Source organism: Pristiophorus japonicus, unplaced genomic scaffold (assembly GCF_044704955.1).
Source record: "Pristiophorus japonicus isolate sPriJap1 unplaced genomic scaffold, sPriJap1.hap1 HAP1_SCAFFOLD_2688, whole genome shotgun sequence".
In the NCBI taxonomy this organism is placed as follows: Eukaryota; Metazoa; Chordata; class Chondrichthyes; family Pristiophoridae; genus Pristiophorus; species Pristiophorus japonicus.
In genome coordinates, this window is record NW_027252437.1 from 10,874 (window position 1) to 25,288 (window position 14,415).

The window sequence follows — 14,415 nt, forward strand, 5'->3', positions numbered from 1 at the left end:
GTTCTAATAAAATGTGATTAGTGTTTTATTGGAACAAAGTGTTCAGATCTTTGTGTAGCTCTGCTTTCTAATGTGAAGTATTGCAATGTTTCTGTTAAAAATGTTTGCAGCTGTTGTAGGATTGAAACTGTATGAATACTTTGAAATCTATAAAAGCCTTCACTAATGATTGAGATTCATTTTGGTGCTGGCAATTTTGGGCCAATAATTATGGAGGGTTCTCTGATCCCACCACTATAATTTATGGCATCACTAAGAGAAAATAATTTTCCAGTTATAATTACATATTGAAACCATTTTATGAATTCATAGTTTATGATGCAGTGCTCTTCACACTAACCTTTGCATAGGCTGACCTGCTATTGAATACTAACACATGTTTTGGTCCTGCACTTTAGATTCACTTTCAGCAATTCGAGCTAGCATTATCAGTGTTGTATTAAAGTTGTAATAACTAATTTCTAAATGTGTTCTTTCAAGGCTATGAATTTCCAAGGCAGACTCAAATTTCTTTATGAGCAGAACATGAAAGGGAAAGATGGCTCAATTATCCCTCCACAGTTGGCTTTGTTTGCAATAGCAACACCACTCCAGCCTCCGTCCATCTTGGAGATCCGAACCAAAAATTTCATTTTCAGAACCAAGCACAAATTAGACTTCACACCAATGGGCTGTGATGCTAAGTGAGTGATATTATTTGCTTAAACTTTATAAAACTATGTTAGCAATTATTTAAACTTGGACACTTATTTAGGCAAGTTAAAGAAATGGGATCTTAAATGGCAGATATTATTCAATATGTGACGTGCTCATGGGACCAGGCAACTTGAGGCTTACCCATTGTAAGTAACAGCAGAAAAAGGACTTGGTAGTCATTAAGCAGCCACAAAAGGTTCACAAACAATGTGAAGTAGATGCAGGGAAAGCAAAGTATTGCTATGTTGCAATAGAGATACAGATTAGGAAGGTTATTCAGACTATTTTAGCTGAACCATCCAGAAAGATACTACACTTGCCAGTCAGCACATCCAGATATTAAGTAATTCCACTGTCTTGCCTGGCAGTCAGTGTGATGAGTAAGTACAAAACTAAATGTACTGTGCTTGAGTTATACACATCTCTGATTCATTCACATTTGGAATATGGCACTCTCAGTACTGTTCTAGAGTATCAGCCTAGACTTTTGTGCTCCAGTCCCTGAAGTGAGACTTGAAACTACAACCTGCTGACAATTTTCAGAGGGGAGAGTGCTACCAACTAGCCACGGCTGACACATCAAGGACCAAGAAATAGTGAATGTATAGCCTGTAGATACTGAATGTAAAATCATGGGTTGCACGGCTTCCCTCCTGAAGAATGCCACAAAATCGTTAAAGATTTTCTGCCTATAAAGGATGTAAGATTATGGCTGCGCGGCCACAATTTCTGGACATGTGCTCTCTCTAAGTGTTCCTGGGAGTACCGGAATGCAGGATCAACTCTAGTGTGTCCAGTTATGTCCTTAGGCCTAGCGATGGATATTGATGCTCGTAAAAGGTTGCAGAAAGTAACAAGGATGACATCTTAATGTGGATCTGTTGGCTAAGAAGATAGGCTTAGGAAATGTTTGGAATAGCCTGGGATCGGGGAATATGATTGAGGTTTTCATAATGATAAAAGGATGTATGTAGTTGGTTTAAAAGAACTATTCAAAATGAATAGTGATAGTGACTAAAGGGGACTATATAGTTGACTATCAAGTTCAATGCCAGGCAGTATTTGGTTTCTCAGATATCTTTGGGACAGGTGACTGATGGATGTAGCAAGTATGGGTACACGAGTCCTTTTAAAAAAAGATTTAATAAATTCCTGCGGTAGGAGGATATTGGGAATGTCTGGGTTAATTAAATTCACCCACTGATGCATAATGAGTACCAAATCTACTGGAGTGCAACCAACACCACCAAAAACAAATTAACTGGTCATTACTGTTTGTGAACAAAAAAGACTGGCATTTCCCTACCTAAATCACTGTACTTTAAACGACATGTGAAATGCTTTTGAGCTGTTTCTGAGGAGTAATAAAGTGCAATATAATTTCAAATTCTTTCTCGTATCACTTAATTCTTTCTCTTGCTTTTCTTTACTCCCTCTTCTTTCTGCCTCTTTCTTTCTCTTTTGTCTTTCTCCCTCTCCCTCCTTTCTCTTACTATTGTTTTCTTAAATATTTTTCTAATCTTTGCTTTATTCTGGGGATTTTTCTGAAGCAATGGAATTATCTTCCAACTCTGAATCATTTTTTCCTCAGGATCTCAGAACTATAGAACTCTTGACATGCTCTGTCCTTCCTCTCACCATCTTCAGACTTTTAGAACCCAGTCTTGACATTTCTTAATCCCTGCTTCCTGATTTTAACTTGTCTTCCCGCTTATTCTTTGGTGGTGCCTGCACTACATTTCCATCATTCTCTGTTCGACACCTTCCAATCAGACTTCCAGCCTGCCTGCAGTACTGAGAATATGCTGGTCAAAGTTACTAGTGGCCTACTGTGTGACTGCAACCATAGTTTGCTGTCTCTCCTTGCCCTCTTTGACCTCTACACTGCCTTTGCTACAGTTAACACCTTCACCCTTCTTAAGCACCCCCATTGCTGCCATAAAGAAAGAGCTTGTATGATATTTTCTCCCTTTCTATTTTTTTTAAAGAGGCGTTAACCCTGCAGTGATGACATCCATGGGCATGGAGTCAACTTTCATACGTATGTTGACATCCTACTGTAATTCTCATTAGATCTCGGATGATACAAAATTTCCACAACTAGGCATTAGGAAGATCAAAGCCACCAGTTTTGACCCCTGCAGTAAACTCCACTCGCTTGCCATTGATCCTCTACCCTCTCCCTGTCCACTCCAGCACCGTCATCCTATCTTACACTACGTCCTCACTCACCTATATTGGTTCCGTCTCCCCCAAATAAAACTCCTCATTCTCCATTTCAAATCCCTCCATGGCATTGCCCCAACTGACGTCTGGAACCTCAAAGAGCCTTGAATTCCCTCTGATACCCCTCAACTTTGGGCATTCCTTTCCCCTATTAGTATTAGAACCTTGAGCTGTTTTAGTCCCACTCCATGGAAATAACTATCCCATCTAAATCCTTCATCTCTCCTCTAAAAAGCTTTTTCGATTAAGTTTTATTTCCTCCTAGCTTTCCTACTATGGTTCGGCCTCTGTCCTTTTTTATTTTTTCCTCTAGAGTGCCTTGGGGATTTTTGTTAAAGCTGCGATACAAATTGCAAAAGCTCTCTTTCTCCTCCTCCACTTGGAGTAGCTAACTGTCTTTTTGGTACATAACCAATAAATAAGTATGATACAGGTTACTTATAATGTTTAACAATTGTGTTATGGACATATTGAATTACATTTCATTAAACTTCAATATTTCCAAGTAGACCCAAGTGTTGGAAGAGCAATCATTCCAAAAATATAATGGAAAGCCTGTAGTATAACAGCAAAAATATTATACAGTACAACACACGTATTCAACACTTGTTAAATTTCATAATTACTTTAGAGGAGGTTGCTTAATGTTCTGTGTGTTCGCTGACCAAATAAGCCAATGTAATTTGAAGGGGTACATGAGTCTCCTTCATGGATGGAATACATTGCAACAGAGTCTAATGCAGTATCCTGTTCATTCCATTTTTGCTTAAATTTCCTGTTTCCTTTAAATTTATAATCAATATAGTTTAGGTCTGTTCTTGCCTTTCACAGCACAGCATGAAGTAGGGTTGCTATTAGGTATGAGTTTCTACGTTGATAGGTGACACTCTGATGTGCAGCTGTTCGAATTGAATTTCTGGTGTCTCATATTCCATTTGGGTTGTTCCCTCACAGGCAATACATTCCATATCTCTCATATGTTGGAAAGTTACTATTTATGGCGTGGCATTGTTGGTCACATATAGTGATATTTTACAGATATATGATCTATTTATCTATTTATGAATTCTGAAGGAAAGAAAAACCTTTCATATATGATATAATTTCATGTTAAAAATAAAACCTTATAGGATTTTGTGCTTGCAAACCTGGCTGAAAATGTGCTTTGAGAAATCACTGCTTTGTTTTGCTGCAGAAGCAAGATTGTCCTAGGTTACACTGAGGCTGAATTATGTATGCGAGGAACCGGCTATCAATTTATTCATGCAGCTGACATGATGTATTGTGCAGAAAGCCATGTCCGAAGTAAGTACAGTTTTCAATTTTGTGCCAATGCACTTTTTTGTTTTCGTCTGGAAAAGACCATCAGTTCGTCAAGCCACACAAATTAGAGTTCTACAGTCCTTTATTAGTAGATTTTTACTGTTCACAGGAATAAAACTGACCAAAATTCACCTATTACAATGTATTCAGCAAACCTTCCTATGTTAACTCTACCAAAGTAGTAGTTATACAGTCAGTATAGAATTAAAGTATAGAAAATGATGTCCTGTTAGTTAATGCTAGCTTCCTCAGCAACTCTTTCTCTTACCCTCACCCCCCCAAACGTATATACCTCTCTTTCCCCCCCCCCACCCCATATACCTCTCTTCCCCACCCCGTACACCTCTCTTCCCCACCCCGTACACCTCTCTTCCCCACCCCGTACACCTCTCTTCCCCACCCCGTACACCTCTCTTCCCCACCCCGTACACCTCTCTTCCCCACCCCGCACACCTCTCTTCCCCACCCCGCACACCTCTCTTCCCCACCCCGCACACCTCTCTTCCCCACCCCGCACACCTCTCTTCCCCACCCCGCACACCTCTCTTCCCCACCCCGTACACCTCTCTTCCCCACCCCGTACACCTCTCTTCCCCACCCCGTACACCTCTCTTCCCCACCCCGTACACCTCTCTTCCCCACCCCGTACACCTCTCTTCCCCACCCCGCACACCTCTCTTCCCCACCCCGCACACCTCTCTTCCCCACCCCGCACACCTCTCTTCCCCACCCCGCACACCTCTCTTCCCCACCCCGCACACCTCTCTTCCCCACCCCGCACACCTCTCTTCCCCACCCCGCACACCTCTCTTCCCCACCCCGCACACCTCTCTTCCCCACCCCGCACACCTCTCTTCCCCACCCCGCACACCTCTCTTCCCCACCCCGCACACCTCTCTTCCCCACCCCGCACACCTCTCTTCCCCACCCCGCACACCTCTCTTCCCCACCCCCCACCCATATATCTCTTGTCTTCCCCCCCCCACCCATATATCTCTTGTCTTCCCCCCCCCACCCATATATCTCTTGTCTTCCCCCCCCCACCCATATATCTCTTGTCTTCCCCCCCCCACCCATATATCTCTTCCCCCCCCCCCTCCACCCATATACCGCTTCTTCCCCCCTCCCCCCATATACCTCTTCTTCCCCCCCCCCCCCACCCATATACCTCTTCTTCCCCCCCCCCCCACCCATATACCTCTTCTTCCCCCCTCCCCCCATATACCTCTTATCCCCCTCACCCATATACCTCTTCTTCCCCCAACCCCCCTCACCCATATACCTCTTCTTCCCCCCCCCCCCACCCACCCATATATCTCTTCTCTTCTCCTCTCCCCATATACCTCTTCTCCCGCCCCCACCCATATACCTCTTCTCCCCCTCTCCCCCATATACCTCCTCTTCCCCCCCCCCTCCCCCATATACCTCTTATCCCCCCCCCCCATCTATGTACCTCTCCCGCCCCCCCAACACCCATATTCATCTCCCCCCCCCCCCCCCGCACCACCAATATACCTCTCCACCCCCACCCATATACCTTTTCCACCCCCCCATATACCTCTTCCCTCTCCCTCCCCCCCCCCCTCCCAACCTATATACCTCTTCTTCCCACCCATCCCCCAATCCATATACCACCACCGCCCCCCCACCCCCCATATAATGTTCCCCTTTAAGAGATATTAAGAAACCATGTTACAATTTTTGTTAAACTATAGAGGTGATGTTTTTGGCATGATAACCAACACTACGGAAGTTTAGAAACATCAAGGCTACGGTAATTCAAAAATGTATTCTTTTACGAAGGATATTTTTCACTTCATGGGTTAATAGATTCTACAGAGTGAAAAATCACATTTATGTGCTTGAAAAGCATCAAACATGAGCAAATAATGCTGAGGAAACAACAGTCAATGGATCCAAAATCCTTTCTTGCTCCAATGTTAGATAGCATAAATATATTAGATTACATAAATTCAGCATCTTGATAATGTGATCATTTACAGATACTCGTTTTTTTTTTGGTACATGATGTTTATTCCAGTTATTTGCCATCTGAGGAACGGCATTTCAAAAGACTGTAACAACTTAGAATACCCCAAGCCTTTTTTTAGTACTATTATAGTACTAGTACCAGCAGCTAAGGTCATCTCCACAACCAAACCTGAATTATTTTACAAAAGTGGCACTACATAATTTCCAGAAGTGAATGATTTTCTTTGTAAATTTCATTCAAATGGACTGCGTAAGCAAATATGCTTAAATCTTACATGAGGTAAAGTATAGCTTAAGTTATCAGAATTAAATGTGCAGGAGTTTTTAATTTACATGATGTTGGCAGACAATAAAGGAACACAGTGCACATTGATAGGGAAGCCATATTATTGACTTATTAGGTGGGAAAGTGTTGATAGTTTAAAAACGCTGGACATACTCAGCAGGTCAGGCAGCATCTGTGGAGAGAGAAACAGTTAACGTTTTTGGTCAATGACCTTTCGTCAGAACTGACGTGGTTCTATGTTTTATTGTGTACTAAATAACATGTTACAATTTTATTTGTCGTTTACTCGCTCACTAACTCAAGTTTCTGCACTTGAAGTAGTTAAAATAATTACTAAAACACAATTTCAATGTACAGAAATTAGTAAGGCTGATCATTCAATAACACTTTTTTTTACCCCTGGTTTCTACATTTTAGTGATGAAGACAGGAGAAAGTGGAATGATTGTTTTCAGGCTTTTGACTAAAGAAAATGGGTGGACTTGGGTGCAAGCCAGTGCAAGATTGGGATACAAGAATGGGAAGCCAGATTATATTATAGCCACACAAAAACCCCTCACGTAAGTACTGAAACTGATTCGCATTGAAATCCAGCAGTATGTTGAGCTTTTGATGACAAAGAAAATTACTAAATGGGGCTTTAATGTAGCTTTCTGATCTTTTTCAGGTGAGGGGGAAATCATATCTAAATGCACTTGCAACTTGTTTTTAGTTTGATTTAATGTTGATTTTTTTTTAATCATCTAGCTTCCGCATGCAATATGAGCTTTCATCATCCAATAAGGGAAATCATTTAGAGCACTGTCCCTTTTAATAACTTTGTGCCATGTATCTCGAGCAGTTGATCCTCCCTCTGTCCCCAAAAAACCTTTGTTCTAGGCCATTAAATACCTTTTTCTCTATCATTGATGATAACTCACTGTTCTCTTTTATGTTTTATTTGATTTGGTATACTTCAATAGATTTCTTCCCTAAGTTCTAAAACCATATCTACATTCAAAGATGGATTTTTTTTTTAAAATGCACTTTTGAGTTTATGGTTTGTTGTTATCGGGTGAGGAATGCTAGTGCTGGTAACATGCTTGCATCCCAGGTACCCAGAGTCAGCACCAATTACTTCCAGGTCAGATGTAACACAGCCAGCTACAGAGTAAAAGTTAATTTAACCTCCAAGTATTCCCTACTGCAACAGGTTTATATTTTTTATTTCCCTCAATAGCTGAGTTTTGTTTTCTAGAACATGCCCATGAGAAACTGGGTAAGACTACCCAGACTCCGTTCATATAAGACTTTTGCAACCTAAAAACAAGTAAGAATTTTGCTTCTACCTCCTTCCCAAGATCTACAAACAAGATTGCCTGGTAGACCCATCATTTCAGCCTGCTCTTTCCCATGGAACTTATTTCTTCTTTCTCTTTTTCGACTCTATTTTTTCTCCCCTTGTCCAGTCTCTTCCCACCTATATCTGTGACTCCTCTGATGGCCTCTGTCACTTTAACACTTTCCAGTTTCCTGGCCCCAACTGAACATAAGAATTAGGAACAGGAGTAGGCCATCTAGCCCCTCGAGCCTGCTCCACCATTCAACAAGATCATGGCTGATCTGGCCGTGGACTCAGCTCCACTTACCCGCCTGCTCCCCGTAACCCTTAATTCCCTTATTGATTAAAAATCTATCTATCTGTGATTTGAATACATTCCATGAGCTAGCCTCAACTGCTTCGCTGGGCAGAGAATTCCACAGATTCACAACCCTCTGGGAGAAGAAATTCCTTCTCAACTCGGTTTTAAATTGGCTCCCCCGTATTTTGAGGCTGTGCCCCCTAATTCTAGTCTCCCCGACCAGTGGAAACAACCTCTCTGCCTCTATCTTGTCTATCCCTTTCATTATTTTAAATGTCTCCTTTTCACTACAGATGTCCAATCCCTCTGCACTTCCATCCCCCACCAGGATGGCCTGATGGCACTCCAGTTCTTCCTCAAGCAGAGGCCCAACCAGTCCCCATCTACCACCACCTCCTCCGCCTGGCTGAACTTGTTCACACATTGAACAACTTCTCCTTTGACTTCACTCACTTCCTCCAAATTAAAGGTATTGCTATGGGAACACGCATGGGTCCTAGCTATGCTTGCCTTTTCGTGGAACATTCTTTGTTTCAGTCCTACTCAAGTTCCCTCCCTCACCTCTTTTGCCGGCACATTGATGACTGTATTGGTGCTATTTCCTTCTCTCGCCCTGAACTAGAAAATTTAATTCACTTTGCAACCAATTTCCACCCTTCCCTCACCTTCACATGGTCCATCTCCGACCCTTCCCTTCCTCGACTTCTCTGTCTCCATTTCTGGGGATAGACGATTGACAAATATTCACTATCAGCCCACTGATTCCCACAGCTACCTGGACTACACTTTCTCTCACCCCGCATCCTGTAAATCTCCATTCCATTCTCCCAGTTTTTCCATCTCCGTCGCATCTGCTCTGGCGACGTCACCTTCCACACCAGTGCCTCTGATATGTCTTCCTTTTTTCTGAACTAAGGATTCCCCTCCGCTGTGGTTAACATGGCCCTTGACCGTGTCCGGTCTATTTCCCGCACCTCTACTCTCACCTTTCCCCTCCCTCTCAGAACCAAAACAGGGTTCACTTTGTCCTCACCTTTCACCCCACTAGCCTCCACATTCAACGGATCATCCTTCGCCATTTCCGCCACCTCCAGCGTGATCCCACCACCAATCACATCTTCCCCTCCCCTCCCCTCTCAGCATTCCGAAGGGCCCGCTCCCTGCGCGACACCTGGTCCATTCTGCAGTCACCCCCAGCACCACCTCCCCTTCCCACGACACAGTCCCTTGCAAGCACAGGAGATGCAACACCTGCCATTTTTACTCCTTCCCTTCCCACTGTCCAAGGCCCCAAATACACCTTCCAGGTGAAAGTGATTTACTTCTTGTACTTTCAATTTAGTATACTGTATTTGCTGCTCACGATGTGGTCTCCTCCACAATGGAGAGACCAAACGCAGATTGGGTGACCGCTTTACTGAACATCTCCATCCAGTCCGTAAGCATGAACCTGAGCTTCCGGTCGCCTGTCACTTTAATTATCCGCTCCATTCCCACTCTGACCTCTCAGTCCACCGCCTCCTAAACTGTTCCAATGAAGCTCAACGCAAGTTCAAAGGAACAGCACCTCATCTTTCATTTAGGCACTTTACAGCCTTCTGGACTCAACATCGAGTTTATAATTTCAGACCATAACCTCTACCCATATTTTGCTCCCTTTCCTCCTTTTTTTATTAACCCCCCCCCGAACTAATGTGTTTTTGTTTCTCTCTCTCTTTCCCGTGGCAGCTGGTAATTATTCTGCCATTCACACCCTATTTAGACTCATCTTTTTCTAACTTCTGTTACCATCTCACTTTGGCCCATCATCCCTTTTGACTCACAAATCTCTCGTGTCTTCCACCCTACCACAGACCTTCCCTTTTGTTCTTTCTTCCCTTCCCCCTTTCAGTGCTCCTTAAGGATCTGTTAATTTCAAACTTTTGGCAGTTCTGACAAAGGGCCATCAACCTGGAACGTTAACTCTGTTTCCCTCCATAGATGCTGCCTGACCCACTGAGGTTTCCAGCATTTTCTGTTTTTATTTCAGATTCCAGCACTCGCAGTATTTTGCTTTTGTAAGACTTTCATCAGTATCTGAAGCACCCACCTCTGATTCATCTTTGTGACAGAGCAAGCACTTTCTCCAATTAAATTATTTTGCTCTCCATGCAAGAGCAAATACTCCTTTAGGGATTTCTTGAATTTCATTTCATGGACCTGTTGTCAGCTAATCAGACTTTTCTCAGTATGTGGCTGGCTATGTTATGTTCACCGCCATAACAAATCCTTCAGTTGCAGCATTAGCCCAGATGTTACTAAGCTACTCAACTTTCCTGCCAGTTCTGTTGCCAGAAGAAACTAGAGCAACTTCTTCATCATCAAATGCTTTCAACTGAGTCATCTGAGGGTGGTAGTTACTTCCTTAGCTCCAATTGGATTACTTTCTTTTCTCAAAGGAGAAGGGAGTAAAGTTGCCCAATAAAGATCTCCTGAAATAATGTCAGTTTTCACTGGAATTTCTTTCCTGAAGACTTGTTACATACTTGATTTGATGAATACAATGCACAAAATTGACTTCTGATTCTTGAGTAGTCTTCAAGCAGTAAGGATTCTGTTATGGAGCTGGTGGATTTATCTGCTGATCAGGCTTCTCTATAGTTTTATTTATGGAAAAGGACCATGAACATTTGGAAATTATTTTTCAAACTGCTCCATACCTTCAATACCAGATAGATTCTATTGTGTCTATGTAGTAACATTCCATACCCGATTCGCTGATGGTGATTAGAGTTATTTTTTTAAACTTAGAAACCTCCCTGTCAGGTTAAATTACACAGGATATACGACACAGAAACAGGCCATTCGGCCCAACCACACCATGCCGGCATTTATGCTCCACTTGAGCCTTCTCCCATCTTTCCTCATCTAAATCTATTAACATAACCCTCTATTCCCTTCTCCCATATAGGCTTGTCTAGCCGCCCCTTAAATTAATCTATACTGTTCGCTTTAACCACTCCCTGTGGTAGCAAGTTTGATATTCTCATCATCTTTGGATAAAGAGGTTTCTTCTGAATCCCCTATTTGATTTCTTGGTGACTATCTTATATTGATGACTTCTAGTTAGCCCTTCCCCACAAGTGGAAACATTCTCTCTATTCCCTAAACATTATGAAATCTAAACATTTCATAATTTTAAAGAGTTCTATTAGGTCAACCCTCAGCCTTTTTTCAAGAGAAATGAGACCCAGCCTATTCATCCTTTCCGTTTCCTCCTTGTAAATCCTCTCTGCACCCTTTCCGGTGCCTCTAAATCCTTTTTATAATATGGTGACCAGAACTGTACGCAGTACTCAAAATGTGGTCTAACCAAGATTCGATGCAGATTTAGCATAACTTCCCTACTTTTCAATTCTATACCTCTAGAAATAAACCCTAGTGCTTGGTTTGCTTTTTTTATTGCCTTGCTAAACTGTGTTGCAACTTTTAGTGATTTGTGTATTTCTACTCCGAGATCCCTTTGTTCCTCTACCCCACCTAGACTTGCACCATCCAACTAATAAGTGACCTTCCTATTCTTCCTACCAAAATGTAATACCTCACATTTATCCGTGCAGCAGAGCTGGTCTCCAGTCATCTTGGTTAATCCTTGCCACTGGACCAAGACCTAGCTCTGTCAAGAGCCACCACATATTAAAAAAGTCCATGCACAGGCATCTTCCACCTTTCAATATGTAGTTTGCGACCTGGAATATCAGGTCCTCTTCGAAACACCTGTGAACTCATCCCTTTTTGGTGTGAAAGCAAGTCATCCTCGATACGAGGGACCACCTAAGAAGAAGACCCATGGTATTATCCTGTCTATCCCTTAATGGCCATATTCCCATCCCAACCTTCCTTTTTTATTGATGTGCCTGTAAAATGTTTTACTTTTTTTTAATGTTCCTTGATAATTTAATTTTATAGTTCCTCTTTGCCTTCCTAATTGTTTTTTTGATTTCTCTCCTAATCTTTTTGTATTCTCCCTTATCATGCACTCCCCCACTGTCTATGTACTTAGTGGATACTTCTTTCCTTACCCTCAATTGTTCCTTTATGGCTTTATTCATTCACAAAGTCTCATTATTGCTTATTTTGTTCTTTCATTTTAGCAGAATATATTGTTCCTGCACTCTTGCTGTTCTACATCATTTTTGTCAATATTGTTCCCATTTTATTTTCCCAAGTTCTAAAGCTTCAGTTCCTTTGAAGTAATCCAAACAACTGAATTCACAAAAATGAAAATAACAAGCCTCAATGTATGCTACAGATGAGGACAGCCTTTTATCAGGCCCATTGGGTAAAATATACATTGAATCAAGTTACCGAAAGTGAGGATGCGATGGCAAGCACTCCTGTAATTATCTTGCATGATTTCCTCCCACTGCCTCTTTTCCCTTTTTGTATGATAGAAGTTTTTATTTGAATCTAGAATTTAATGTTCATTTTTTAATCGAGAATCCCTGAAACCCAATAGGTAATCTAATATTTTTGACATTTAGATTGGCTTTTTTTTAACTTAATATTTTTTGAAACCCAATAGGTAATCTAATATTTTTGACATTTAGATTGGCTTTTTTTTAACTTAATATTTTTTTGAGAACTCGATTTATTTAAAAAAAAGATATGTTTAAATTCTTGGATGCATAGATGTTTGTAACAAAAGTGGATTTTTGTTCCTATTTAGAGAAGAAGAAGGGGAAGAGAATTTGCAAAAACGAACCTTGCAGTTGCCTTTTAATTTTGCAACTGGGGAGGCACTGCTATATGAAGGAAATTATTCAATGCTTGGATTATTGGATCCTGTAATTAATAAAATCAATGGAAACGTTGGAAAAACAGAAGCATCAAGAGGGCAGAAATCAATAGATCCAAACTCCCTTCTTGGTGCCATGTTAAGCCAGGATAGATCCATCTATGTATCTGCCCCTTCGCAACATCAGAAGTTTGGCTTTGAAAATACCTTTTTTAATGAGAACAAAGATGCAGAATTAAGTGATTTATCTCCTAGTGATTGGGAAGAGGTTCTATTCAATGAAGGTAATAATGTTGGGAAGATGGATCATACCAACTGTTTTCAGGAGCAAAAGCCTTTCCCTGCTCCTGAAGAAAATGTAGACATTTTGGCAAATAACATTGGCAGTGAGCTTTATAACACTATGAAAAGCCTTGATATAGGGCTGGAAGACTTTGATCTCATATGCCAGGATGAGACATTCCTGAGTGTTCAATGGGATGAGATTGGAGATATAAATAATATTGCACTGAATGAGGAAATTCTAACATATGTCCAGGAATCACTGAAAAAGAGGTCAGACTGCATGTATTCAAGCTGTATGCAACAGAAGCCACTTAATTCAAGCTCAAGTTGCATGATGCAGCAACAACTTCCGAAGCAACACTTCCGGCAGCAGCAACCTCCTATGCAACATTATCAGCAGCAACAACAACCTCAAATACAACATTATCAGCAACAGCAACCTCCGATGCAACGTTATCAACAACAGCAGCAGCAACCTCAGATGGAAAATTATCAGCAACAAGAACAGCAGCAACTATGCCAGAAAATGAAACACATGAAAGTCAATGGACTGTTCACAAACTGCAACTCTGGCAAGGAAAGACTTGCCAACGGTCAGGAGACGCAGTTTGGTTTCTCTGCCTTAGACAGCACAGCATCAGGGTTCCAGTACAAATCTGAGCTTAATGCTACCCCTTCAGCTTGTCAGCAAGACTTCTTGTTGTACCAACAAGCAGCTGCTGTTCCAACCCAGCCTTCTAACTTCATCCAAACCGATATGCCAGTAGGTGGCTTTCATACACAGAACTATACCACAGTTAGTGGCTTGGAAGACTACTTGGACTGTGTACAGCAACGTTCAGAAATTCAGGATTGTAGTGCAGTAAACCCATCAATGAATTTAATTACACCACAGGCATGTTATACAGGTGCCATGTCAATGATCCCATGTCTAACAGAAAATGATTTGTCCTGTATGGATACTGTGCAATTCAATCCTACAAACTCGGGTCAACAGCCATTTTTAGCCACGGTAAATACACTTTTCTTTTCATTCTCGGAATGTGGGTGTCGCTAGCAAGGCTAACATTTATTGCCTATCCCTAGTTGCCCTGAGAAAGTGATGGTGGAACTGAGTGGCTTGTGCGGCCACTTAAGAGGGTGCTTAAGAGTCAACTGCATTGGCGTGGCACTGGAGTCGCATATAGGCAAGACTGGGTAAGATGGAAT

The 14,415-nt window shown here is 41.8% G+C and overlaps 1 protein-coding gene across 1 annotated transcript; it reads left to right on the plus strand.

The window, feature by feature from the left end:
• Window positions 1-480: 480 nt before the first annotated feature.
• On the plus strand, window positions 481-14,218 carry LOC139247290 (aryl hydrocarbon receptor-like; the record flags this gene model as incomplete). Its single annotated transcript, XM_070871592.1, has 4 exons — window positions 481-683; window positions 4,118-4,227; window positions 6,941-7,082; window positions 12,853-14,218. Coding segments are annotated over 4 exons (1,821 nt in total), but the record flags the coding sequence as incomplete, so codon positions are not given.
• Window positions 14,219-14,415: the final 197 nt, after the last annotated feature.